Source organism: Podarcis pityusensis (genome assembly GCF_964106645.2).
Source record: "Podarcis pityusensis genome assembly, chromosome: 3".
NCBI lineage: Eukaryota > Metazoa > Chordata > Lepidosauria > Squamata > Lacertidae > Podarcis > Podarcis pityusensis.
Genome location: NC_138026.1, coordinates 76,991,428 through 77,018,186, shown reverse-complemented (window position 1 = coordinate 77,018,186; position 26,759 = coordinate 76,991,428). Strand labels below are relative to the sequence as shown.

Genomic DNA, 26,759 nt, shown 5'->3' with positions numbered 1-26,759 from the left:
ATTATTTCGCGCGGCGCTGACTCTCATTTATTTCTGCCGATCCGAGGCTTGCTGCGGGGCATCCCCAGGGGAGGAGCCGGAGGCCTCCGGCGGCCACCTCTTCGCCGCCAGGCATTGTGGGGATTGTAGTCAGGAGCTCCGGCTGTGCGCACACGCGTTTCCCCGTTGGGGGCGGGGCTCTGGCGCTGGGCCGGCCGCGGGAGGGGCTGGAGAAGAGGCGGCCGGCAGAGCCCCGCCGCCGCCGCTCGCGCTGCCTCGGAGAGAGCCGGGGGAGGAAGCGAGGCGCCTCCTCTTGTTCCTCCGGGTCACCCCCCTCCCCAGCCCCTTCTTCCTGGTCCCTGCTAAGAGGTCCGTAACGGCTGCGAAGGGGCCGGCGGCGGCCAATGCGAAATTGGTTGGTCCTTCTGTGCCCGTGTGTGGTCGGGGTCGTGCTGCACCTCTGGCTGCTCCTCCTCAGCTGCCCGGCGAGTGGCCCCGGGAAGCAGCACCCGGCAGGTAGGTCGGGGAGGGAGGGAGGGAGCAAGCGGGGAGCGGCGCCCGCCTGCCCGCCTCCCTAAGGGAAGGAGGGGTGGGCGGGCGGGCGGCATTTCACCCTGCTCTTCCCTCGGGCGTGAGGTGAGGTGGGAGAGAAGCCTGCATGGGGGGTGAAGGTGGGTGGGCGCCTTTCTCGCCCTGTGTGGAGGGAAGGGAAGGGCAACGGGTAGAGGCAGGCCCGGCTCCAGCTTTTGGGGGGCGCTCTGGGCAGGCTGCCCTTGACGGAGCCCTGCCAAGCGCCTGTTGAGCCCCCTTTCCCCGCTCTCAGGAGGGCTCACCTGGCGTCGCCCGTAGTGGGCTGCTGCCTCCTGAGGGCGAGGGAGAAGGGCAAGGGGCGAAGGTAGTGCCCGCCTCCCCCCCAAAAAAACTTAGGTATTGGTAGAGCAGGGGATGGCGACGTGCTGCCTCCCCCCCCCCCCAGGCAAGCAAGGTTACTGGCGAAAGCAGCCGGGAGACGGCGGGGTGCAAAAACCGCCCCCTCAGAGGGTGGGGAAGGTGGTTTGCCTCCTTCGTTTTGGAGGGAGTTTAGGAGATGGGGCACCCGCGGGAGAAGTGTAGAGCAGGGGATTGTGGATCAGGAGGCATGAGGGAGGCGGAAGGCGGGGGGGGGGGAGGTTGAGGGAATGAAGGGCATAATTCACCCAGGCACTGGGAGAGAAGTTGGGACAAAGGTAGGAGGGAAGTGCTGTAAAAATAAGGCACACAGAAAAAGATGAGAGCAAATGAGAAAGGAGGTTGGCTTAGTCCCCACTTGGTTTGTAGGAGAATTGAATAGTGGCAAAAGATTCCTCATAAAGCATAAATAAGATAAGACAAGACTCTAAGCCACCTTTTCCATATGTGTTCTTATTGAGAAGTGAATGAGTTCAATGAGCCTTCCTCTCAAGATAGTCATTTTTGGCTTGTAATGCTCATCTAGACTAGGGGGGAAAGTTAGAGGTGAGCTAAGAACTAACATGCCTGAGGAAAAGGAAATCCTGTGTATGTGTTGTGGGCAGGAGGAACCCTCAACCTGGCTATTGACCTGAGGGGTGGGGACTCCTATCCAGTCATCCATTATTATTGAAGCAACTAAAGATGGATGAGGAGGAGGAGGCCTCTAGGCATTCCTTTCCTAAAATTTAATTTTTGGGGATCTCTGTTGGTTCAAGACAGATTGGAAAAGAATATGTGCTAGCCAAACTATTTAAATAAAGGAATAAGTCGGCACTAAGAAACTCGGGAAGAAAACTTCTGGGGGAAAAGAATTGCAAACCAAATTACTGACAGAATACTGTATGATTTGGCCATCTACTGGGCTGATCATACGAAACAGATTTAATGAAACCAAATGCTGGAGTACTTTGGAGTAAATTGTCATCAATCAGTGAACTAGTATGTATTTGTCTATCACATGCTGAAGGAAAAAAATGGCCCAATAAATTAGACCCCAGTCCCTTTGTTCTCTTGAGTATTTATGACAAACATGCTGCCTTCAAGATCATCAGATCTCTTTTGAAATTAGGATAGGGGCAAAATTGCAAACGTTCCTCTCAGAGTGTAGTGAAACTTAAACTTTGGTTGCACCTACTCTCAGACCTTTTGCTTAGTCTTGTTTACAAAGTTTACCTGTTTGCTTCTACCAAGAGGGTCCAAGACACACCACTCTGCTCTTTGTCCATCTAGTTAATTAGTTAGGTTTTTTTATTCCATTTATGTATTGTTCCATAAAATATCCCAGAGCAATATTACAGTAAAACCATCCTCAGCTCCTTCCAACAAGCCTTTTTAGTAGAGATACTTCTCAGCCTATATCCATGTTCAGATTGTTATGAGGTGTTTTACGGGTGTGTTTGTTGCTGTTGAGAGAAAGGACAGGGCAAGACATAAATTTAACAACAACAATTCCATAGGTAGAAACAATTTCATATGTAACAGATTTCCACTGAAAAGCCATGTTGAAAAATGAAGATCTTTAATAGGCACTGAAAAGACAATGAGACAGCACCTGTTGTCTCTAGCACCTGCCTAATGTTTAATGGAAAGGAGTTTCAAAGGGTAGGTGCCACCACACTAAAAGTCAGTTTCCTGTATCATGTGGAATGAACCTCCTTGTAAGATGGTGTCTTCAGGAGGCCCTCTCCTGCAGAGTTCAGTGAACTGTTGGGTGTATAGTTGGGATCTCAAGTTCCTGCTTTCCCCTATTCTCATTAATAAATTTATAGACTGCTTCACAGCATAAAACCATCAAAGTGGTTTCATTCAGACTTGTAGTCTGCCTCCATTCTTTATCCTTCTCTGGGGTCCAGGTAGCAGTTTAGCTTTCAAAAGTAACTAGAACTGGGAGCTAATTATGTGTTAGACCTGCTCCTTAAGTAGCTTTATGAATTGGATTCTAATTCCCTCGTGTTTCTACTTACCGTAGTTACATGTAGTGGCAAACACCAGTGTTTTCATCCTGTTGCTGTACCTCTGATTAGTTACCTGCCTTTTACTGTGGATGTGGCATTAGGGCTATGACACAAAAAGTGCATTGAGCTTTGTGCATGGCGGCTTACTGCTCCATAAGTGGTCCAAAGACCATGTGATGACTGAAGGTGTTTTTTTGTGAGGTTTAGGAACAAATCAGTTAGTGTTTTGGGGAGCAAAACTGTGTTTGAATTGAATTAGGACAAAGTTAGATTCATACTAGTCTTTCGTTCCAACTTGGAGTTGTAGAATACTCCCTGAATCTAATGACTATGAGTTTTGTACCAGCTAAAGCTCCTAGACCAGCTTCAAGGGAAGCCCTCCACAGAGCACACCGCAGTAATCCAATTTTGGAGTTGCTGATGTATGGACCAATGTGGCAAGGCTATTCCTGTCCATGAATGGTCTTAGCTGGTGAAAGGTACTCCTAGGCTGCTTGAGTCTCCAGTGACGAAAGTAGCTCAATGAGAACCCCAAGACCAGGTACTTGTTCCTTTAGGAGAAGTGCAATCTGCCTAATTTCTATACCCAAGAACCACACACCCAGAGAACTTTAATCTTGCCAGGTTCAGACTGGACCTCATCCAGCCCACCACTGCTTCCAGGCACTGGTCCAGGACTTCCACAGCCACACCTGACTTAGATGTAACTGAGAAGTAGAGCTGGGTATTATCAGCATACTGATGACACAGTGTTCCAAATCCCCTGATAACCACTTCCAACAGCTTCATATAGCTAGTAGGGACAAATATACATTATAGCTTCAGAAGCAACCCAGATATTCTAAGAAATTCTAGTAAAATGTACAAAGAAAAGTCTCTTCGACCAGAAACTCCTTAGATTCCTTGAGACATTATCAGGATATATTTGATGGGTTTTACTTTGTCCTAATACTGGCTATCAAATACTTGCATAATAACAAGCACAGAAATAATACACAGAAATAATAACAAGCATGCTTTCCACAGATCAAAAAACAGCCTGGAGACAGGAGTACTAAAACACATTTGCAGACTCTTTTTTTTTAGGTTGGCATCACTTTCTTCAAAAGCTTAGGTCAAGGGTATAACACATCTAAAACCAGCAACAGTGAAAACATGGTTCACAGATTTTGACTGGTATTGATAGCTAAGATCTTTTCCCTCTCTTTGTCCCTGTTCCCCCACAGAGGTGGACCACAATAATCTTCTGTTTCCTCTTCAGCTCTAAATTGGACAGTCTTTGGGGCAGGGGAACAGGGGATTTGAATGGTGCTGGACTGCTGAGCAGCTCAGCCCAGGCCAAGCCCCACTTTGGAATGTGGGGCCGGGGATCTTCCCCTCAGTTGCAGAATCTTTCTATGTAGACTGCAGAGTGAAACTGCAGGAATAATTCCTATCTCTTCCTCAATTCCATGTTGGAGAGGAAGCCTGGAGTTCTGGGGCAGCAAGAGGTGGACAGATATATTTAAACAGTCACAACCTTTATTGTACCACTGCATAGCTGGTGACCAGGACTAGATTAAAATTGGGGTTTGAAATTGGAGAGGGTGCCCACTACCCTGTTCTTACAGAGAGATGTGGGTGGAATTGTGGACTCATGGCAATGAGATCAGGAGTGTAAAGTGACTTCCACTCACTTAATTGACTCGGAGGGGAATTTTCCTTGGCTGTATAACACCAACTCACTCTCTCCATATGTGTGGCACTTGTGCCCAGCTATTTTTTTAGTGTGAATTTTAGAGCATTTCCTCCTTAGATTGAACCTATTGTGTAAACCAGGCATAGGCAAACTTGGCCCTCCAGATGTTTTGGGACTACAACTCCCATCATCCCTAGCTAACAGGACCAGGGGTGATGGGAATTGTAGTCGCAAAACATCTGGAGGGCCAAGTTTGCCTATGCCTGGTGTAAACCTTTTGTAATTCAAATTTATACTCTTGTGACTACAGGATTCCATTCTTGAAACTGTGTGCCAGCAACAATATATTATATAAGATACTCATAGAAGACAGTGATATTATGAAATGTCACCATGCTGTTAAATCTTGAACATGCAATGTAAATTTGAAAATCTTTTGGGATATGCTAAAATTAGACTTCTGAAATTACCTCTTCCTGCCTTACGTGCAGTAGTTGTTCTAAGCTGTCCAGGCACTTAGTTGATTTGTCATCTTAATTTTTTTGGATGCAATCTCAAATTAAGCAGAGTGAGATGAAACTGATCTCTTGCCAGTGCTAAATATACATCTGAGCATTTCCATTATAGAATAACTGAAGATACAAGCCTATCTTTCTCAATTGACTAGGATTATGTCATGTTTATTTAGTCTCAGTTTAGGAAAATGCCTTAGTGTAAAGGAAAATTTGTTTATTGTAAGTTTTTGTGTGAAGCTTTTCGCCATAGCAGTTGGATATGCATATGTTTAGCTGAGAATGCAGTTTAAAACATATAACCTTCCTTTTCTCCCTCATGAAAATTTCAGAGTACTGGCTCATTTCCAATGCAGTGCTAAGTAAGCGTCCCTTTAGCACAAGGATTCTTGCTTGCTTAATAAACTTTTCTTTCCCCCTGTCCACGTGCTCCCTAAATCTATTTTGTGAGTTCCCCCAACCCTCTGGAGCAGATTTGGGAGGGTGTGGGACACACGTTGGGGATGGGAGGCGGAAGTTCTAGTGGGAATCCTTGAACTTATGGGACTGCATTGTATACAAACCACTGAGACGCCCCAAATTCTGCCTTGGTTTATATTAATGTTAACTATACAATAATAGCTTTATCTTCTCAGTATTGCAGGCTTCAAATTATATGCAATCCATTCATTTTAGTGTGTAAAGTGCTCTTGTGCCAAAGCTTCAAACTCCTCAAATATGTGAAATTGCATTTCTAAATCCCTTGTGTTCTTTACCTATTAATCTAAGAAATAGCTTATTATTTTTAAAGATTTCTTCTCTTGTTACACAGGTTTGGCTTGTTTAGCTTGTATTTAGTTAATTCTGGTTGAAGAGTTAGCAAGTTAATGCAAACTAAAATCAGCTTCCAGTGTTGTGTTGTTTTTTTAAAGTTACTGCCCCAGTATTGTTTACCATTTCACCACCATTTGAATGATCTTCCTATAGCTCTCGCCACCCTACTTGTGCACTTGCTTTTCTAGTAAAGCATTGTTAATTTCTACTTCCTAGGTCTACTGGCTTTCTTTCCTCATTGGAAACCGAAACATTATGATGTCATCGTAGGGGTACTGTCTGCACGACATAATGATGGGTTGCGGAATGCTATACGGAACACTTGGTTCAGGCATTTGAAGCAGCACCCAGGACTGAGCCAACGGTAATTCCAAAGAGTTGCTTGTTCCTTCTCTTATGAACCTCAAAACCTAGTATCCAAGCTCATTTATGAGAATCTTCAATAAGTGGAATTAGTTCAAAATATTCTTTAAATAACGCAAACCCCCCCGCTAAGTTATAGTGAATTCTGTTGCCTGCTTCTGAATTCTCCAACAAGAAGTGTCCTGACCTAAATTAAAATGCTCATCTGCTTGACAGTGCTTTTCTTTATTCTTTTAATGAACATGTCATAATACTGTCCTATGTAGCTGGAATACTCCAGGATGACACTTCATTACATATTAAGATATGCATTACTGTTGAAAAAAGATGGCAGCAAAACAAGGCAAGTGGATGTAATAGGTTTCCATGCTAATTTTACTGGCTTTTAATAAATCATTTCTGTGATTATTAATCCTTTATGGGGGAAAACATTTAGAAGATCATTAATCTCATTTTAATTAATCTGGAATGAATACCAGTGTCTAGTTTTCTCTTTCAAATAACTGAGGAAACTTAGAATTGCTACTCCACAGAAACAAGTAAACAAGTTGCACAGGGAAGTCCTTCCTTTTTATACCTTGAGCCCTGAAAATCTGTGGTTTCTTGGACAGCATCCCATGAAGCATCTGAAACATCAGAGCTCTCCCTCCAAGAGTAGGAGGATTGCTCCAACCTTGGAGAGCAAGCTCTGATGTTGAATGCCCATATTAGATGCCCTTCACTACTGCAGAAACTTCAGCTGACTTTAATTGTTTTTTTAGTTATTGTTTCTTTTTCTATGTTTTAGCTATTCTTAGTTTATCTGTAAGCTGCCTTGAGTCTCTGTCAGGGAGAAAGGTGGGGTATAAAACAAGAACATCACTAGGGCTGAATAGGGGATGTGACAGGGAAGATTAGCCTGACTAGCAGATGGCTTGGATCCAAAGGATCAAATATCTCCCCACCTCCACTGCATGCCCCCAAACCACAGAAAACACTACAGCCCAGGAGCTTTAAAAAAAAAATAAAATCCTGGGAAAAGATGGCAAAGTGTGGTGGATGGAGCAGTTAATCTGCCTTCAGTTCTCCTGTCCCCACCTGCCCCCGCTTTAGGGTTGCAGCATTAATCTTTTGTAAAGGACAAAAGTGGGTGAAGTGTGTTGTGGTTTTCTTGTGTGAAGCAGTCTTCATAATTCTGAAAATTATGGAACAGAAATCAGTAAATGTTGTTAATGACAATATTTTAGTGTCCTTGTGAAGTTTATAATTGGTGCACATGGATGTGATGTGCCAGTAGAAGATAGAGAAGATCCTTATTCATGCAGACTTCTGAACATCACTAACCCAGGTAAAAACTTTTAGAAATCTTTTGGATGGATTGCTTATTATGTAGCATATGCTTATAGCTAATTAGCTCTGCGAACATTGCAACTGCTGCAGTTTATTGCCCATTGAGCTATTTTTACACTAGAAATCTCTCATACTAAGCCAAACATTTTTAGGCTGTTATGACAGTTTTAGCAAGGACCCCTTCTTTGTTTTACATCGAGCCCACCCACTCTTCTTAATTGGTGCAGTTGGATATACTTTTAAGTAAATGTCTTAGGGATTAAAGTGTAAGCTGTTTCTAAGTACATTATCCACTGCACTTGCCAGTGATTGTAATTAATATGGAAAAAATCCATGTCTTCTGTAATAAGCGTGTTCAAGAGTTGCTTTCTCTCAATCACCTTTTTTAAATTGACTTCTGTTGTGCTCTTTGTTACTCCCCCCCCTTCCAATAGTGCTGAATCAAGAAGTTGAAGCATTCAATTTGCCAGAGGATGACACTTCAGCGCTCTTGGAAGATAGAGTTGTCAGTGTGCATTTCAAAGTCCTTTACCCGATTGTCATCACCAGTCTTGGGGTGTTCTACGATGCTGAGGGTGTAGGATTCCAGAGAAACATAACAGTGAAACTGTACCAGGCAGAGCAGGAGGTATGCTGCTGTAGTTGTCCTAATAGAATGAACAAAATCCACAGCCTTTTTCTAAGTGTAGAATAAAGGAGAGGTAACAGGTATCTATGATAAACGAACGCATAGCGTGGACTGTAGTGCCATAACCTGCAATTGTCAAACAATTTGTTCCTTGAAAGTTCTTTGACATTTGTGAGTCAGTAAGAATAGGATTCATGGGGTGGGTATATGGGAGGAGAAATAAATAGAAAAGGGCAAAAAGTCAGATATTTCTATGCCCTCTCTATGTTTTGTGCCAAAACATTGAAGAAGATGGTTTAACTATGATTTCTGATAGTCTTCTGTCTGCTCTAAAATAATTAGGCACAGGGAAAGGGAACACAGATTCATTTTTCTTCATTAGGCCATTAAATTAATTTTTGTCTAGATTTTAATGGCTGATGAATCTAGGTGGGTCTCCTTCTGCTGTAGGATATGGCTTGGCTCCTTTGCTTGCTTGCATGGGTTGTGTTTTTGGTGATTTTATAAGATGCAATGAAAGGGGTTGCAGCCTAAAAGATGGGATATTAAATAAATAAATGATTCTACCTTGCAGTGGGTGTTAAAACTAGATATTAATTTGCTTCCTGCCAGCCCTGATGCTTTGAATCCATTGTGATGGAAGGCATATTCCGTATAATGGCTTTCCAGAGGCTCATGGTAAATGAGTTATGTTAGGTACAATTCTTTCAGTGGATTTTAAAGTAGCTATTTATGTAGTGTAGCTGAAAGTCCAGGCTTAAGTCACAGGTCTGCTTTGCAACTTGAGTCAGAGGACTGCTTTGCAATGCACTTTAGAGTTTAAATTAGCAGCCTGGGAATGTATTATATGTGGGATTACATTTGGCGTTACTTATGCAGTAATAGTAATAACAGTAAAGGAAGTATGCAAAAACCCTTGTATTTAACAACTTGCCTGGTAGCCACAGAGACCAGAAATTCCAAGCAGGCTTGTGGAGGAGGAACAGGTCACTGTATTCCTCCTGCGCCAGACTGCTTGGTTTTTATGTTAGCAACAGGAGGAGGAAAGCCCCTTCTATGACCAGCATTGAAACACAGAGGGGATAGTTTGCTTTGGCAAGAGAAGAGTCTTGCATGTGCCAGATCACCCAGGAGTGGTTTCTGATAATTTCTACTAATGTATGGGTAGTAAACAAGCACAACCATTTTCCTTACCCATCCCACAACCAGTTCCAAAAATTCTATAAAGGCTTGTATGAGATTGGATTAAAATAGGTAACATTTGAATGCAAATGTGGGTTGTTCTGCTATTAGGACTGCATTTGAGATATCCTGAAATGGAGGTTTGCATATTATTGATGTGGACATTTCAAATGTAGTCTGTGGTATTTTTATTCTGACATGGGTACCTTTAAGTGTGCAAGGTGTTGGCTAAGGCCCTGAAGTCTTAATATAGGGACTTGAAAGCTTCCCCTCCTCCATTATTTAGCAATGCATATTTGCATTTTAGGTGTAGAGTCTTTGAAGCTTACCTTTTTATAGGATTTTTTCAAGAGTGGGCAGGCCATGTAAAAAGCATGCAGGTGATTGCATGTTCTCCTGTATCTACAACTATATTTGAATGTTGTAAATTGGTCAAGAGTGTGTGAATATTAATTAACCTTAATAGCATTCATGGCTTACAAATGTGTTGCTTTTTGTTTTCATAGGAGGCTCTCTTCAGTGCTCGCTTTAGTCCAGCTAGCTGTGGAGTGCAAGTAAACAGACTCTGGTATAAACCTGTAGAACAGTTCATTCTGCCTGAGGTATGTGTGGAGTGTATCTAAACTAGTTCTTTACAATGGCATTTGGTTTTTTTATCTATTAAGAATTCTTCAGCTTTTTTCCTGTAATTATTAAATTATTAATGGATTTGAGACTGTGAAATGTCACACATACTCGGTGCTAGCAACCATATCTTTTTGTAGCTCAGTGCACTCTCATTCTGCTCATCTGTAAGTAACTGAAATCTTCTTAACATTCCAATAACTTAATGGGGAGGCGGCATTATAAGCTTTCAAGAGAATTGTCTCCAAGCCCTCGTGAGTAGAGGCAGTGGATTTTAGGCAGCTTTTATTCATGGGGTAAAAAAGAAGAGGCATTATATTGCATTCTAAAATTCTGTTTCGTACTTAATATGGAAGAGAATGAATAGATCTGGCCAGAGAATGGAGTTCTGCATTTAGACTTGGGTCCAAATCCTAATGTAGATTAAAGTATAGAGAGAGCCCTAGAGCACAATTCTATTTCTTATCCTGTTTTCCACCTATAAAATTGGAATATTAGATATTTCCATCATGGGCCTATTCTGAAAATGAATGAGAGAAAAAAATATTATCCCTCCTGCACGTTCCTCCAGTGAAGAGAGAAGTATGGAAGAAAAATGTACAGTGGTACCTCGGGTTAAGTACTTAATTTGTTCTGGAGGTCCATACTTAACCTGAAACTGTTCTTAACCTGAAGCACCACTTTAGCTAATGGGGCCTCCTGCTGCCGCCGCGCCACCGGAGCACAATTTCTGTTCTTAACCTGAAGCACTGTTTCTGGGTTAGTGGAGTCTGTAACCTGAAGCGTATGTAACCTGAAGCGTATGTAACCTGAGGTACCACTGTAATAAGTTTTAAAATGGGCAAATCATTTCAGTACAGGCAACTCCCTATTTACGCAAGCTCCATTTGCATGCAACTGTGCACATGTGTGGTGCTGGAAATGGGTAGCACCCTGGAGAGTCCTTCTGGCTTGTGAGGAGATCCTCCTTGGAGCCCAAAAAGGATGGTGTCCTGAACTGAAGGCCCAGTGCGGTTTTGTTGAGGCCTCCCCACCTAACAGTTGACATGTGGGGTAGCGCAGCAGCAGCTGCTTCCTCACACATCAGCTGCCCTCTGGCTCATGTGCCTAATAATAATAATAATTTTTATTTATACCCCGCCCTCCCTGGCCAGAGCCGGGCTCAGGGCGGCTAACACCAATAAAATTCACAGTAAAAACATAATAGGGGGATAAGGGGAGGGGGAAACAAACCAATTTAAAATACAGGTTAAAATGCAATTTAAAATGCAGCCTCATTTTAAAGTAGCTGATAAATCAAGACCATAAGGGGAGGGAAACATAGGGGTCAGACTGAGTCCAAACCAAAGGCCAGGCGGAACAGCTCTGTCTTGCAGACCCTGTGAAAAGATGTCAAGTCCCGCAGGGCCCTAGTCTCTTGTGACAGAGCATTCCACCACGTCGGGTCCAGTGCTGAAAAGGCCCTGGCCCTAGTTGAAACCAATCTAACCTCCTTGAGGCTCAGGACCTCCAAAGTGGTGTTATTTGTGGACCTTAAAGTCCTCCGCGGGACATGCCAGGAGAGGTGGTCCCTTAGGTATATGGGGCCTAGGCCACATAGGGCTTTAAAGGTCAAAACCAGCACCTTAAACCTGACCCTGTACTTCACCGGGAGCCAGTGCAGTTGGTAAAGCACTGGATGAATGTGATCTCGCGGCAAGGACCCTGTAAGGAGCCTCGTCGCGGCATTCTACACCTGCTGGAGTTTCTGGGTCAGCTTCAAGGGCAGTCCCTCGTAGAGCGAGTTACAATAATCAAGCCTGGATCACTGTGGCCAGTTCAGGGCGAGAAAGGTAAGGGACCAACTGCGTAATACGGCGATGGAAAAATGCCACCTTTGCTGTGGCTGCAACCTGCGCCTTCATGGAAAGGGAGGCATGGAAGGTTACACCCAAGCTCTTGACAGAAGGTGCTAGCACTAATCGAGCTCCCGCAAGAGATGGGAATTGGCCCCCCAACCCTGTGTCATCCCAACCCAGCCAGAGGACCTCTGTCTTCGAAGGATTCAACCGGCTCCCATGCGGCCATCCAGCCACAGCTTCCAAGCATCTGGTCAGTGTGTCCGGGGCCGAGTCAGGCAGGGCGGCCGTCCATCAACAGATAAAGCTGGGCGCTCCCAATATATGTTATTTTGGTTACAAACATGGAGGCCCGGAAAATAACCCCTGCATGAATTGAGAGTTGTCTGTAATACAAACTTCTTCTAAAATACATATGTCCTGATTTTAGTGAACCATAGGTTTAATGCTTCTGTGGAGAGCATGTTTTTAACATTTGTTTGTTGTTTTATTGCTGGTTTGAGCTTCTTTGGGAGGAAGGGTGGGATAGAAATTCAAGAAATGCACAATAAACAAACAAAACAATACTTTCGCTGTTAAATGAAAGATGTTACTTATAACTAAAGGTCAACATAGTTTGACCATCCCTCCTCATCTTCTAAGAGCAGAATATGAAGGTCTTGCTTAATCAGCAGCTTTTTTTGTTACTCCCCTGGAATTAGCTTTGTGTGAGAACTATCTCAGCCCATCATTCCAGATATTTAGATGACATAAAACATTTTTATTTAGATGATTATGTGATAAAAAGTGTTGTTGGTTTTAAATTATTGATATTTTGATGTGTCTTATCTTTATTCAATTTAATTTTAGCAGACTTTTTATTGTGTGCCAGGGACAATACACTGGAAGAGGAATTGCAAAATAAATGTATTGATAAAACTGGATAAAGTCTATCCCTCTTCGGGGTTAAACTGCACCCGTATTATTGCAGGAAGGAAATCTCTGAACACTTGTTTTTCAGGCCACTATTATTCTGTTTCTTAAAGCTTTAGGCTCAGGGAGCCCACAGCCAAAATAAATAGCGAAAGAAGAAGAGTTTGTAAGACACTAGTTTAAAGCAGCGTTTATTCATCCCTGACACAGTTATGTCTTTTATGCATTTATTAATGAGCAGCAATCTGAACAACAACAGACACCATAGTGCCTCAGTTTTTACTGTGGTTAATGTTCACTGTGGTTTAACACATTAATAAAAGCAGCAGATTTGACCTTAGTGCACTGGGGGAAATTGCATATAGTCTATGTTTTATTCTTTGATTATTCAACTGTAGTAGGCAGCCTTCAACGAAAGTTAGCAAGGCGTGATAATTGATTTTGCTACTTTCTCATAGAGACCTCTACCAATTTTAAGCCCCAGCCATTTATTTTTCACTGTAAAAAATGTTGTTTGAATGTCTACACTCCCCCCTTCATAAAGCAAATCAACATACATTAATTCCTTAAGGAGACAAGATGCAATTGTAAACTGGATGCAGATACACACACAGTGCTTTGAAGGTGTCCCAGTGAAGGGGAAAACAGGATCGGGAAATAACAGTGCTTGTGGAAAATTACTACTGTTGTAACATGCCATTCCAACCAGTCACAAGCATAACCATGATAACATATTGCAATGGAAGATGAGAGATGGATACTTACCTCTGTAGTCTCCCCAAATAGGCTTGGGAGAAGTGTTTGGGGGTTTGCCTGTAAAGGAGAATAAGTTTCTGTTCTTCTTTCATAGCCAGTGAATAAATTGGGGTATGAGCTAAATGTGAGTCACTAAAAATGAGAAGGGCCATCAGAAATATGCCACAAGCTATTGAACTGCCTCTTTCATAAGCAACTATTAAACAGGAAAATGTTTATGTGAAATGAAGTAGAACCATGTTTTAATATATGCTTCAATGTGCTCACTCTTTTAGGGTGGAAAGAAAATATCTTGGCACGTATGAAATCCCATCCTTAAGCATCTGAAGATAATGGGGAATGTTGGGATAGGAAAAATTCCTTAAAACTACTGGGTAGGCACTAACTAGGAAAATGAGTGCCCAGGGGAAGGATTAGGTATTTTTGAGGCGAGGTGACCAGAAACATACACAGCATTCCAACAACAGTTACACCATAGATTTGTATAATGGCATTAGGATACAGGCAGCTTTATTTTTGATTGCTTTCCTAATGATCTCTAGCATGGATTTTGCCTTTTTCTTTTGTTTTTTTTAAATGATATTTATTGAAAATTTTTTGAATTACAGAGAAAAAACAAAGCAGAAAAAGAAAAAAGAAAAAACAAAGAAAAAACAAACCACATCAAACAATACAAATTCAAAAAACAAAAATACACCACACAGACAAAAATAAATCCATCATTCTCGAATCCTCAACTCTCATTACCTTTTTTCTTTGACCTCCTCCTCCTCCCTTTTTTTGTATCCTAGTTAATAATTATCGCAGCAAATCCTTTCCATATTTCATAATATTCTGTCATTACATTACCTTAATCTATTTTCATCTTATCTTATAGAAAACCTTAAAACTTAAAACTTAAATCTTATTTTTACCGACTTCTCACAACCATAATATTCTTACCTAATTCTTTAAACATTTTTGCTAGAGCCAAGTAATTTCGTTCCAACATTTTTCTAACATTCCTCAATTTTATAAAACAATCCTGGTAATAAAAAAAAAAGAAATAAAAACAATCCAATCTTCATCCAGCGTCCCTTCCTCCTGGTCCCGGGTTTTGTCAGTCCTTTTTATCCCATCGATCTAGCGCATTAACCTGGTAACCTTATATCCGAGGCCCTTAAGTCTCTTCCATGTCCCTTCCGCAGCTCTTCTTCATATTCTCCTTTCACTCGTGGGAACTCCAGCTTGGTGATGTTTTTGGCCCTTTTCAACAAATCAGCCCCTTTTCCATAGACCAGACTCAACTCCATGTGGTATTTAAAAACATGTTTCAGAATCCCTCCAAAATTGAGAGCCCCCACAGCTCCAAACATCTCACGGCCCATTGCCAGACTCGGAAAGTCCAAACATCCCTGCATAGGGGGGTCTATCCAACCCCCCGTTTCCAGACCAATCCAAACTTTATCTTTCCAAATCTGGCTTTTTCCAAGTTCATTTGTCAAATCCAAAAGCTCATGTTCCTGCAAGGCCGCAGCTCCCTCCATCTCTGGCGCCCAAGATTCAGCAACATCCTTTTCTCTCATCTGCTCTGTCAGGACACACTCCTGATCTAATTCCTGGGTGGGCTCCACATAGTTTCCCAGTGCCTGTTCAAAAATTCTGACCGCATTAGTCATCAAATCCGTCTTCTCATTTAACTGTTCCAGTAGGGCACTTGTTTTACAGAGAGCACACAACAGAGCATCTGAATACATTGTCCTACAAGGTCACAAGTCCATTCCCACGATTGTAATCTGTGACAGCTGCAAGCTCCCTGGAATTAGTTACAGTTTCACAGTCTCCCTCTAGGGGGAGAACTTCTATTTGTTCTTGCAACAAAGTATCCTTTTTGAGATATTTTGTCAATATTTGTTCCTTTAAAATGCGAAAGGAAACAGTGGACTCACTATGTTTCTCTTCTTTTAACTATCTGTCAAAAACGTTTGTCTCTGGTCAATGAGCTTCAAACGTCAGTCCTGACACCCCGCTCCAGGATCAGGACGGTGGAAAGTTACTTTACTTTAAACTCACTTCTGCAGGTTTAAACAGTCCAAAAAAGATCCCCCTTCTTCTCCTGCTGCCGAAGGGGGGTTCAACAATTTTAAATGATGAAAGCCAATCCTTTCGAAGCGATTTTCTGAGCTCTAGTTTACGTTGTCTTTGCTTTATTCTGTCTACAAAGAAACGGAAGGCTGACTTCCTGTTTAGACCTTCCCGTTTCAGTACCAAATTGAAGTAAATTTTTAAGTCCAATTCCTTTCTGCTCGCAAGTCCTTATTTAAAGTCCGATTGTTCAAAGTTTAAGTACTCACGGGTGCTTATTTTAGAAGCCAAATTGTCCCAGGAAAAAGGCAGCGCTCTCCGGCAACGGCTATGCGGCTTCGCTCCACGGAAATAGCAGTTGACTCACAGCACCGTGCCACTTCCCCCTCTTCACTTCGGAGCCCGTTAGTGGGTTCCTTTGCGGGTTGGGGGGGCGCTAAGGGTGCCCGCCGAGTCCCATGGTCACAGGCTTCATCCGCCTGTGATTTTTAACAGGGTCCCCGCTTCGCCGTAGCGGAAAAGACCCGTTTCACGCAGAGCTAGTCCCTCCAGTTAAGAGGGAGTCCGCCATTGCCGATGGCGCCACCCCGGAAGTCGGATTTTGCCTTTTTCATGGCTTCTGAGCACTGGGTCAACATCTTCATTGAGCTATCTACTAAGACCCCAAGGTCTTGTTCCTGGTGTCACCTCCAGTTCAGACCCCCATGAGCATATATGTGAAATTAAGATATTTTGCCGCAACATGTATCACTTTTGACTTGTCTGTATTGAATTACATTTGCCATTTTACCACTCATTCACTCAATTTGGAGCAGTGTTAGAAACTAAAATATGAAAGCTAGGAGCTAAATGGCACCTTAAACCTAGGCAAAACAATGGAATGTCTAGGCACACTTTTTTATAACAATACAAAGGTGAAAATGAATGAACTGCAACTAAAATCTTATGTTCATTTTTCACATGGTCTAGTCCTCACCTGAAGCTTTCCAAAAACAAAGCCATGCTTCCCCTGCCCCACCTCCTAATATTCTTAAACAAGGTCCCTTCTACACTCTTCAGAGAGTAGTAGGAAGTGGGGAGGCAGAAAAAGGTCATCCTTTCCTTCTACTCTGCAAACAAGCCCTGGATTCTCCCTACACCCCCTTTCCTTCATATAAATATCTCTTTTTGGCACCACAATTAACACATATTAAAGGCCTATACAACTGATGGCAGAGACCCACCTTGAGTGTCCAGTACGCAAACCTAAGACTTAAGGGTCCTTCAATGATCCCACTCCAAAATTTGTTTTGATTTTAAGCATCACTGTGAGAATCTGAGGTAGATAACACTTTAACATGCACTTCTTCCTCAAACTCAGCCCTCCAGATGTTTTTGACCTTCCAGTCCCTTGATCCCTAGCTAGCAGGACCAGCGGTCAGGGAAGATGGGAACTGTAGTCTCAAAACATTTGGAGGGCCGAGTTTGAGGAAGCCTGACTTAAACCATCATAACTAACTGGCTAGTATATTTCAAATTAAAAGTACATTAAACAAGGCAACTAAAACCTAAACAAAACAAAACATGTTGGGTTTAAAATAAATGAATTTTTTCAGGTCCCCAATGCATGCATGTTTTACTTGGGAGAAAGCACCCTTGAACTTGGTTGGAATTTACTTCTGAGTAACAGTGGCAATTTTAATCTGAAATCTTAGGCACAGTACTGCACCCAGAGCTCAAAATGCACATAGAACAATGGGAGTTTCAAACGCTGATTTGGAGAGGTCCTTTGGGAGCACTTTGCAATCTCTTTTTTCTTTAACGACCCCAAACAATTTAGTATCCTCAGCAGACTTGGTCACATCACTGCTAGTATTCTTGGCCCTGTTGATATTTGGTGGTGTTTCATGTTTAGTAGATATGTGGCCTTAGCCAGATACATAAAAAACTCTCAAGTACTTCACTGTTTTTTATCTCAGATGTAAGAGGATTAAAAAAAAAACACCACTGTTAAACTACAGCTTTTAAAATTTGGAGAGTTGTGTTAAAATGTCTGGTGAGGAACAATATAAGGCTGAAAATTATTAAAGATTTGTCTTATCCTTCATTTTCTGTACTCCTCTCCAAATCCAGTATTTAAGGATTTGTACATGAAAATTAAACTTCAGTTCTTCAAGTTTATTCTGTTCTGCAAAGAGTCTAAAAGTCTGTAAAAAAATTCATTTGTCTAGTGTGTACACATACAGATATATTGTTAATAGTAAGTGGTGACTTTTTTGACAGAGTTTTGAAGGCACTATTGTGTGGGAAAGCCAGGATCTGCAAGGCCTAGTTTCTAGAAATCTTCACAAAGTGATGGTGAATGATGGCGGAGGTGTCTTCAGAATCACTACGGTCTGTCCTTTTATTCCTCCATATAATGATTATAATAGGGCAGCATTTTGGTAAACATTTTAAGCAGGTCAAATTCTTAAGTAACCTCTTAAATATGTTTTTGTTTTACTTGAAATCAAAATGGTGCATTTGGATCATTTTATCATCTTATAATAGTTTTGAGTATTTCTAGTTTATACATCTGTATAAATTCATAATCTTAAATAGAATCTCCAGAGGGGAAATGCGAATGCTTCTAACTCTTTATGACTACTTCCATCTTGAAAGCCATTATGGAGGGCAGTTGCCTTATTAGCTAATGCATTTTAGCCAAGAACAAATGGCTCTGAATTGTTATAACTATATTGATATAACAAGCATGTTGGGCATGTTGAGTATAAAATAACAAAATATCATAATTCCTCTTTATATACCTGTATCATACCATCTTCTAGTATGTTTTTTGAACTGCAGGTCTACTTTGGATAACCATAAGATTGACTTATCTTAGGAATCTCTATTTCTAATACTAGATGCAGTGGGGATCTAGTATTCCTGCTAGGAATAAAGGTGAACTCATTGCAGCTCTGCCATATTTTGCCACTTTATGGCATCAGAGTAATGGTTTACTAGCTGCTCTGAACACTTGCATTTGATTAGGGCTGCAACATTTAATCAATTCTTCGGACAAAATGTTGGAGGAAACCATGGCAGTAACTAGTTTCAAACCATATTAGTTTTGTAGCAGTGATATTTCTGTAGCAAAAGTTTAACTAATTCTCTTCTGTTTAATCATTGTGCACAATAGGCAGGGGAAGGGTCATTGCCACATGAATTTACACAAGGTGTGGAAGGGATTGCTGGAGGCTTTATTTACACAATTCAAGGTAGGCATCAAAACATATACTCTTATTAAGGCACTGCTGTTTGATGCTTGCTCCCTCTAGTGTTTTAAAGTTAGTTGACTCCTGACAGAGCTGCCTGAGATACTGTATGGCTCTGGGGTTGTGCAGCTTGTAGTCGGCTACCGCAATCCTGGAACATCCCATCTGACGGAAACTGTTGCAACTTCTTTGATTGCTTACAAATAGCTCTGGCAGAAAGCGCAAAGCCGCCTGGCCATACTGCATCCTAGCTCTCAGGTGTGATTTGGACTTTTCCTGTGTTATGTGGGACAGAGAAGCTTCACCACAGCCCTTGGGGGGTCATTTTCCAATATGTGAAGATAATCGTTTCTTTCAGTATTTATCAAGGTGAAGTAGTAGTACATTGGATGTTAAATATTCTTGAGAATCTCAGAATTCTCATCTTGCAGAGACCTTTTTTTAATACCCTTAACTTAGGAAGAGAATATTTCTGTTGCAAAGTAAAGTGTATTTTTTAAAAATCTAGGAAAGATAATTATTTTTCCAATGCATCCCTGGCCGCAACCTAATTTTCACTGATTTTCACTTATGAGTCTTTGTCTTAAGAAGCTGTTAATTTTCAATCTAGTTACGTTTTTGTTGATATTTTAAATATGTGAGAAAACCTATAATCAGTTCTACAGAGTGATCATTTCAATGTTAGATACATATGATTTTTGAAAGCTTACCATTTTCCTATCTCATTATCAGAGGGAGAGGCACTCCTTAAAAGCCTACAGAGTCGCCCTGAAAGATTCACGCATCATATAAATAAACTTGAAGAGGAAGATGCCTTATTGAAAGTAGAAAGCAACACTTATGATGATATTGTTTTTGTTGATGTAATTGATACATACAGAAATGTTCCAGCCAAATTACTGAACTTCTATCGATGGTAAGTTGGGAGAAATGTTTGAGGGTTTTGCCTGGTTTATCTGGTGCAGAATTATAAATGCCTTGATGTTGTGGATTATTTGCAGGTGTGAATGAACTGTAACTTGAAATGACCATGGGCCTTTTTAAAGATTCCAATACAATTAAAATGTGCATATTTCCCCACTGTTTGTGTATGTCTGTTCCCTGACTGCCCTCCTCCTTGTGGGGCCACATTTTCCCAGTAACAGATGTATGTTATGTTATATTAAAATAAAATTGATTCCCCAAATTACTATGTCCTTTGCTGCTATGCTTGCCACATGAAGTATGACAGCATGGTATATTCTTGACAATTATATTACATGCATACAACAAACTTCTCCCCTCCCCAATCCTTCATATTTACATTACTGCATTATTGCTTTTTCTCCTATTTTTGAGTTTTTAAAGTATGATAATAGTTGTGCATTCCTTCCTACACAGTGGATATGTAGGGTCATTAAAAGCATTGAGAAGTCTCCCTACCCTCTACTCTCTGTTGGGGGATTTTTCAAAATAAAAAAAACAGCCTGCATTCCTCCTCTCCAGTGCTAAAGTATACTTCTGTTCAATTACAAGGGTAAACAGGAGCCTGGCTTTCCCTTTTCCAGAAGGCTACCACCTTCACTTTCCTAATGTAAGGGTGGGATATTGCACTATTTGCCCTCTATCACATCTTACAGGAGTATCCTACTACTAATAAAATATTATTGGAGCCCCGCCCCCTTTTTCTTTTTCTTATATGGGTTTCAGTGAGTCTTAATTAGAACAAACAGTTGCCTCCCAGTGCCAGAAGAGGAAGACGAAAGATGACAGCATTTCTTATTAGGCTGAAGATGACAAACATTTCAGAATTAGAGCTCTTTATTTTTAACTGCTGTCGGAGAGGGAATTTCAGCTCCTGTGGATTATCATGCAATAGTGCTGGGCAACTGAAAAGTTGCATTCCTTCCTCGATGCAGCCATTAAAGCAAGGGGCCAGAACCTTTGGGGCCAATGGGATGTTGAGTGTGTCCTTCTGCCATGGTGGGGGCCATGCCCAGTGGCAAAACACCCATGGCAAAGAAGGCAAACTGGCGAGACTAAAAGGCAAGTTACTTCCCAAGAACCAGAATACAAGGGTGATGTCTTTTTCCCTTACCCTTGCCTTCGCCCCCCCTTCCGCTGTCCTACTCCTTGTCGCTCCCCTGGTGCTGGCAGGAAGGGGCTCCTTTTCCTCTTATTGCACCTGTCTGCTGTCTTTATTTTTCTAGAGTACCTCTAGACTTTAGGGCTGGATGTGGGAAGGGTAAGAGTGCTGCATGGGTGCTGCACTGGGAAAACCTGTATTAAAGGTATAGAAGCCGAAATGTTGAAGCATTGATCATCCTATTGCATCAGACCTGTTTCAGTGTAGTTATTACAGTAGTTTCAATGCATTTTAAGGGACTTTTGTCAGTAGTTTCAATGCATTTTAAGGGACTTTTGTAGTTTACTTTTTTTATTTATTTATTAGATTTGTATTACGCCCTATACCCACAGGTCTCAGGGCAGTTCACAGTGTAAAACCGGAATATCAAACCACAAAATGCATAATAAAACAACAACCCAATAATAGTCTCATTGTTTTTTATTTGGCTACAGGACAGTAGAAGCCGCTAGTTTCAACGTATTGCTGAAGACGGATGATGACTGCTACATAGATTTGGAGGCTATGTTCAACAGAATAAAGCTTAAAAACTTAGGCAGACCAAATACTTGGTGGGGAAAGTATGTTTGTTTGCATTTAAATAAATTGTTTACACCAGTAGTGTTTCTGCTGCTGTACAGTTTCATAGGCAATAGGTATCCTTGCACTGAAGGAGCTTATGGTTGAAAAATAATGGGGAGCATAGGGGATATTTTAAACCCAGAAAACAAACACCAAATATTGTTTTTAAATGTTTGTTTTATTTTCATCTTGTTGCAGAGTATAAGTGAGTAAGCATGAACACACTAATAACAGAAAGTATATTTAAGGAAATTTGCAACTCTGGTTGCAATTTAAGGGTCCAAGCCATACTTGAACCAATATTTTGATTTGCATTCTATATAAACCTCTAACTGCTGAATCAAATACAATATTTCTAGATAGCATAAATGATGGATGGTTTTCCATTTCTGGCATCCTGCTTGTACAAAGATTTCTGCTTGTGCTACCAGACCTCCCCCTTATCTACAACATCCATCTGCTCTGGGCAAGGGAAGGAAGGAAAGTCCCATTGCATCTATGAATTTCCTTATAGGTTCATTCAGATATGAAGTATATTTAATAAGCAGCTGAACTGCAGAATCAATACTGCCTACATGCTCCAGAGATTGATTTGCATGATGATGTATTGGTTTGTTTTGGGGGCTGGTTTCTGGTATCAGTCTTCTCTTGCAACTTCTTTGGATTTCCTCATGATGCCTTTGCTTAGATTGGCAAAAATGCTGGGTGGGAGTGAAGGTGGATGTCAAAGCTTTTTCTAGAGGTATCAATAATTCCCTTGATACTGTAGAGGAGGCAAATATAAGCAGGGAGATGGGGAAAGAAGAGAGGTTAACTAGCCTTCGTTGTTTTTTCATGAATCCTGTGATAAAATTTTTTTCTGCACTACAAGGTGAATGATCTCACTATTTCACGGTGCCGACAAACCCCCACAAAAATAGGAAAAATAAAATGTGTAAAGAACTTTAAAAGCCAAAAAGTGGGGCACATAGGGGCTACTTTTCTACTTGTATATTGAAAAAAAGGAACAGGTGGCAGCACAAAAAATTGCAAGTTGCTGCCTGAAAGATTAAAGGGGTCAGACATGAGAGTGAGCTCCTTCTCTGTAGGGACTAGTCCTGATGATTAAATTGACTAGTTGCCAGTCCTAGAGAAAGGGTTTCCTCTCCCTTAGTCAGAATTAAAGAGCTATTAACATTCTGTCAAAATAACTTGATTTTGGTCTCAAGTTTCAGATTAAATTGGGCTGTCGACCGCACTGGGAAGTGGCAAGAGCTAGAGTATCCAAGTCCCGCATACCCAGCCTTTGCTTGTGGATCTGGTTATGTAATTTCCAAAGACATTGTAGAATGGCTTGCAAGAAACTCAGAGAGATTAAAGATATATCAGGCAAGTATTTTCACAGGAGGAATGGAGATAGGTTTGTGTATATGTAATCCTATTTATTTTATAAACAGACATTCCATTTCCCCCCAGCCTAGCATTCTAATATTGGGATTGAGAGTTGTTGTTGTTGTTTTGGAGGAGTCCATTCCAAGAGCTTCTATATGGATATGTGAACTCTGCAGTGGCTACACAACCCCCAGGTTGGCAAGGGCTTCCCTCATTCCCTTGTTCAGGAATAAGTCCATTGTTAGACTTGTGCGGTTTTGGATCAAAGCCAAAAGTTACACAGCATTACACTTGGCTTGGGGGTTTCTGGTTGCATGGAAGTGCTCCATTACCTCAAATATGGATGTGATGACATCTATATGCTTCAAACACAACAACACACCTATACACCATAGTTTTTTGTTAAATATTTACTTATGAAACTCAGCACAAGCTTAAATGATGAAGTGTGTGCCACCTTGAGTCTTTGTTGAAACTGAACTCATTTCTTCATTTTGGCTTTTATTTTGATTTAAATGTGTGCATTTAGGGTGAAGATGTGAGTATGGGTATTTGGATGGCAGCCATTGGGCCAAAACGCTATCAGGTATGTTTTTACTTGATTTGTTAAGTAACTGAGAATCCTACATACATGTACTTGGGAATCAGCGCCATTTCACTCAGTGCAAATCTGCTTAGATTGAGCTGTAAAGAATTTTAAGACGGCTAAGGAACAGATGATTGTTATTATGTCCTCATATGTAAAACCAGAGTTCAAAGAGGGTGTACTTCCTTTTCCCCATGACTGTATTTTCCTGGCACGGCATGCTATGTGCATGCTTTGCTTCTCCTACAGCAGTGGTGGCAAACCTACAGCATGCGTGGCAAAGGCCACTCAAAGCCCTCTCTGTGGGCATGTGCGCCATCACCCCAGCATGGCCATAGCTTCTGTGCCTGGGGTGGCAGGGGAGGAGAGGAGGGCTCTCGCACGCCGTCCAAAGCTTGTGGCACCAGGGCCTGGCGAGTATTGAGGGGCTGAGCACGCACTGACTTTTGATGCGTCAGGGCCTCCCACCAGTCTCTTTTTCCTACTCGGGAGTAAGCCGCCTTGAGTTCAGCAGGGCTTAACTCCAAGGTCAGTAAGCATATAAAGAAGGCAACCTAAGAAGGGGCTGCTGGGTTTACCTATTTGTTGGGCTAACAGAGAAATTCATTCTGTGGAGGCTGCGATCAAACGGCAGCCGAAGAAACAGCAAAACAACAACAAGAATAATATTTATTTATTTCCCACCCATATGGCTGGGTTTATTTATTTTTATGTGTGCATGCAATCATTATTCTCATATATTAAAAATTGGGAAAGGGTGGCTCTTGGTACAGCCCTCCAGTGTACACTAGTGGCCCTAATTGTGGAACCTTCTGGAAAAAATGTATTTCCAAGGTTTGATGGCTCATAACACAACTCTGTTTTGGAGTAATACCAGTGGTTTTTTTCTGTGGGGACACATACCCCTAAACATTTTGTGAATTTAATGGGAGAAGAAATTCACTGTATTTATTTTTCCCAATTTGAACTGTATTTGTTTTTCCCCAGTGGTGATTTTCTTGAGTCAAAATGAGAGTACCCCTAAACATATTTTTGGAAAAAAGCACTGAGTTATACCATAACATTATATATCAATGGAAAGACAATTAAAGAAGAATGTAATGCAATAACTTTTATGAAGGATTATTTATTACAACAGCAGTCATAAAGAAGAAATGTGAAACACACAGGAAAAAAAGGAGATATACAGTGATACCTCGGGTTACATACGCTTCAGGTTACAGACTCCACTATCCCAGAAATAGTGCTTCAGGTTATGAACTTTGCTTCAGGATGAGAACAGAAATCGTGCTCCGGCGGCATGGCAGCAGCAGGAGGCCCCATTAGCTAAAGTGGTCTTCAGGTTAAGTACGGACTTCCGGAACGAATTAAGTACTTAACCCGAGGTACCACTGTACAGGTTAAATTGCCATGTTGGTACTTTATGATAAATAAGTGGGTTTTGGGTTTCAGTTTGACACTCGGTCTCTAAAAGGTTCGCCATCAGTGTCCTAGTTTCTTGGCTCGGGGTAGCAAAACACTGCATCCATTCCAGGGGTCTGAGAATCAGTTGTATTTAGCAAATCTTTGCCAAACAGAGAGTATGGGATGGGGAATCTGGCCTTGCAGAGGATGCTTGACTACAGTTCCAATCATCCCTACCCATTGGCCATGAGAGCTGCAATGCCACAACTCCTGATTGCTGCGTGGCATCTAACCTGGTGACTTGCTGGATGAAGCAATCCAGTAATTTAAGATTCAGTCTTAAGCGTTTGGTTCCTGTTGCCAGCAATATATTTCTAGTTATTTATTGAGGAAATCTTTGACTTCTGCTCTTCTTTAGTTTCTCACTACCCCTTTATCTGCCTATCCCTGCTGTCTATATTTTAAAATCTTGTTACAAGAGGATACTTGTATAACTAATACGAACTGCCTTTGGAACTATCACTGGAACTATCTTCTTATCAATGTTTGCCATGTTTTGTTTCCTGTTAAAGAGTCTCTGAAATAATTCTCTCAAACAGGACAATCTCTGGTTGTGTGAGAAGACATGTGAGAGTGGTATGTTGTCGTCTCCACAGTATTCTCCAGAGGAGCTTGCAGAGCTCTGGAAAGTCAAGGAACGTTGTGGAGATCCCTGCAAATGTGATGAAAGATGAACACTGGCCAACAGCATGAGGAAACTAGTTTGCAGTGATAACAGGAAAGGCTCTCAGTGGTTTCTGAAAAGAATTTCCTTTCATAAGACACAACATCAGTCTCCTGTGTAGTTTGTCACTTGTGACAAATATTAAGTGTGGGTAAGTGGCAATTGTGTGTATGTGTCCCCCCCCCGCCCCCAGATTACATGGAAAAAGAGGAAATATGTTTGCTGTGGGTGCCAAACTATACATGGAATTCACTTATTCTCACAGGCGGATTCACACAGGTAATTTGTTTTGTGTCAAATGGCCCTTTTAACAATGTTTTCTACATCTTTTCTTTTGTAAAGGGAGCCTTTCGATTTCCATATTCTCTATAGGAGTTTTACAAAGCTAAATGTGAAGTAAAGCAATTTTCTTTAAATGACCGATGTAGATAAGCTTAACCTCTCATTCATTAATATGCAAAAAGAACAAGGATTTAAGTCTAGCCGTAGGAATATAAGTGTACTACTGTAAAAATAAGTATGTAAAGAGGCCCGCACTACTGTGCCAACGCAGGAGGGAAGCATAAGTTAGTGTACCAGTATTCCACTTATGGGCACTATAAGGTGGTGAATGCTGCAGTAATTCTACATTTCATTGCACCAGTGGATGAGGGAATCAGGGTAGCAGGTCCTTTCTCCCATGTGGTGGTGTGACTATGGAGCACTCAGGCAGCGATCCTATACCCCACTGGGCGGGTGGGGGGCAGGCATGGTGTAGGATTGTGCCGCTAGTAGCTGTGTTTACTTAGTAGTGTTATGCTTGCTAGTAATGCAGTGCCCTCAGGCCAGGCGGACAATGAGAATACCTCAGTTTTTAATTCTCGAGATCTTATGATTATATCTATAATAATGAGAGTAGAATTTATTATAGTCCCATCCACTTCTAAAAGTTAGCAGCGTAGCACAAACCATGGGTTAAATGCATTTCCATTAAGTTGGTTAAAGCTTACCTTTTCTCAATGAGGCATGGCACTGTTTTTAAAGAGAAATTTATTAACAAAGTACACCACCTAGTAATTTGTCTAGTAAATAAGCGTTCCATTTTTCATATCAAGGTTCTTCCAGAAAATAGTTTTTTAAAAAATCAACA

General features: G+C 41.5%; 1 protein-coding gene across 3 annotated transcripts; it reads left to right on the top strand.

The window, feature by feature from the left end:
* Positions 1-178: 178 nt before the first annotated feature.
* B3GALNT2 (beta-1,3-N-acetylgalactosaminyltransferase 2) lies at positions 179-26,491 on the top strand. Of its 3 annotated transcripts, none has more exons than XM_080997743.1 (12): positions 179-495; positions 6,144-6,291; positions 7,517-7,617; positions 8,054-8,247; positions 9,936-10,031; positions 17,886-17,996; positions 18,784-18,862; positions 19,592-19,775; positions 21,419-21,535; positions 22,754-22,913; positions 23,446-23,502; positions 25,506-26,491. In XM_080997743.1, the coding sequence occupies exons 1-12, from the start codon at positions 384-386 to the stop codon at positions 25,638-25,640; spliced, it is 1,494 nt and encodes a 497-aa protein (XP_080853869.1). In that variant the 5' UTR covers positions 179-383; the 3' UTR covers positions 25,641-26,491. The 3 variants fall into 3 exon arrangements, with proteins under 3 accessions (XP_080853869.1, XP_080853868.1, XP_080853870.1); XM_080997742.1 differs by having other exon boundaries at positions 180-495; positions 21,419-21,544; XM_080997744.1 differs by lacking the exons at positions 179-495; positions 6,144-6,291 and adding an exon at positions 6,307-6,633 and having other exon boundaries at positions 21,419-21,544.
* Positions 26,492-26,759: the final 268 nt, after the last annotated feature.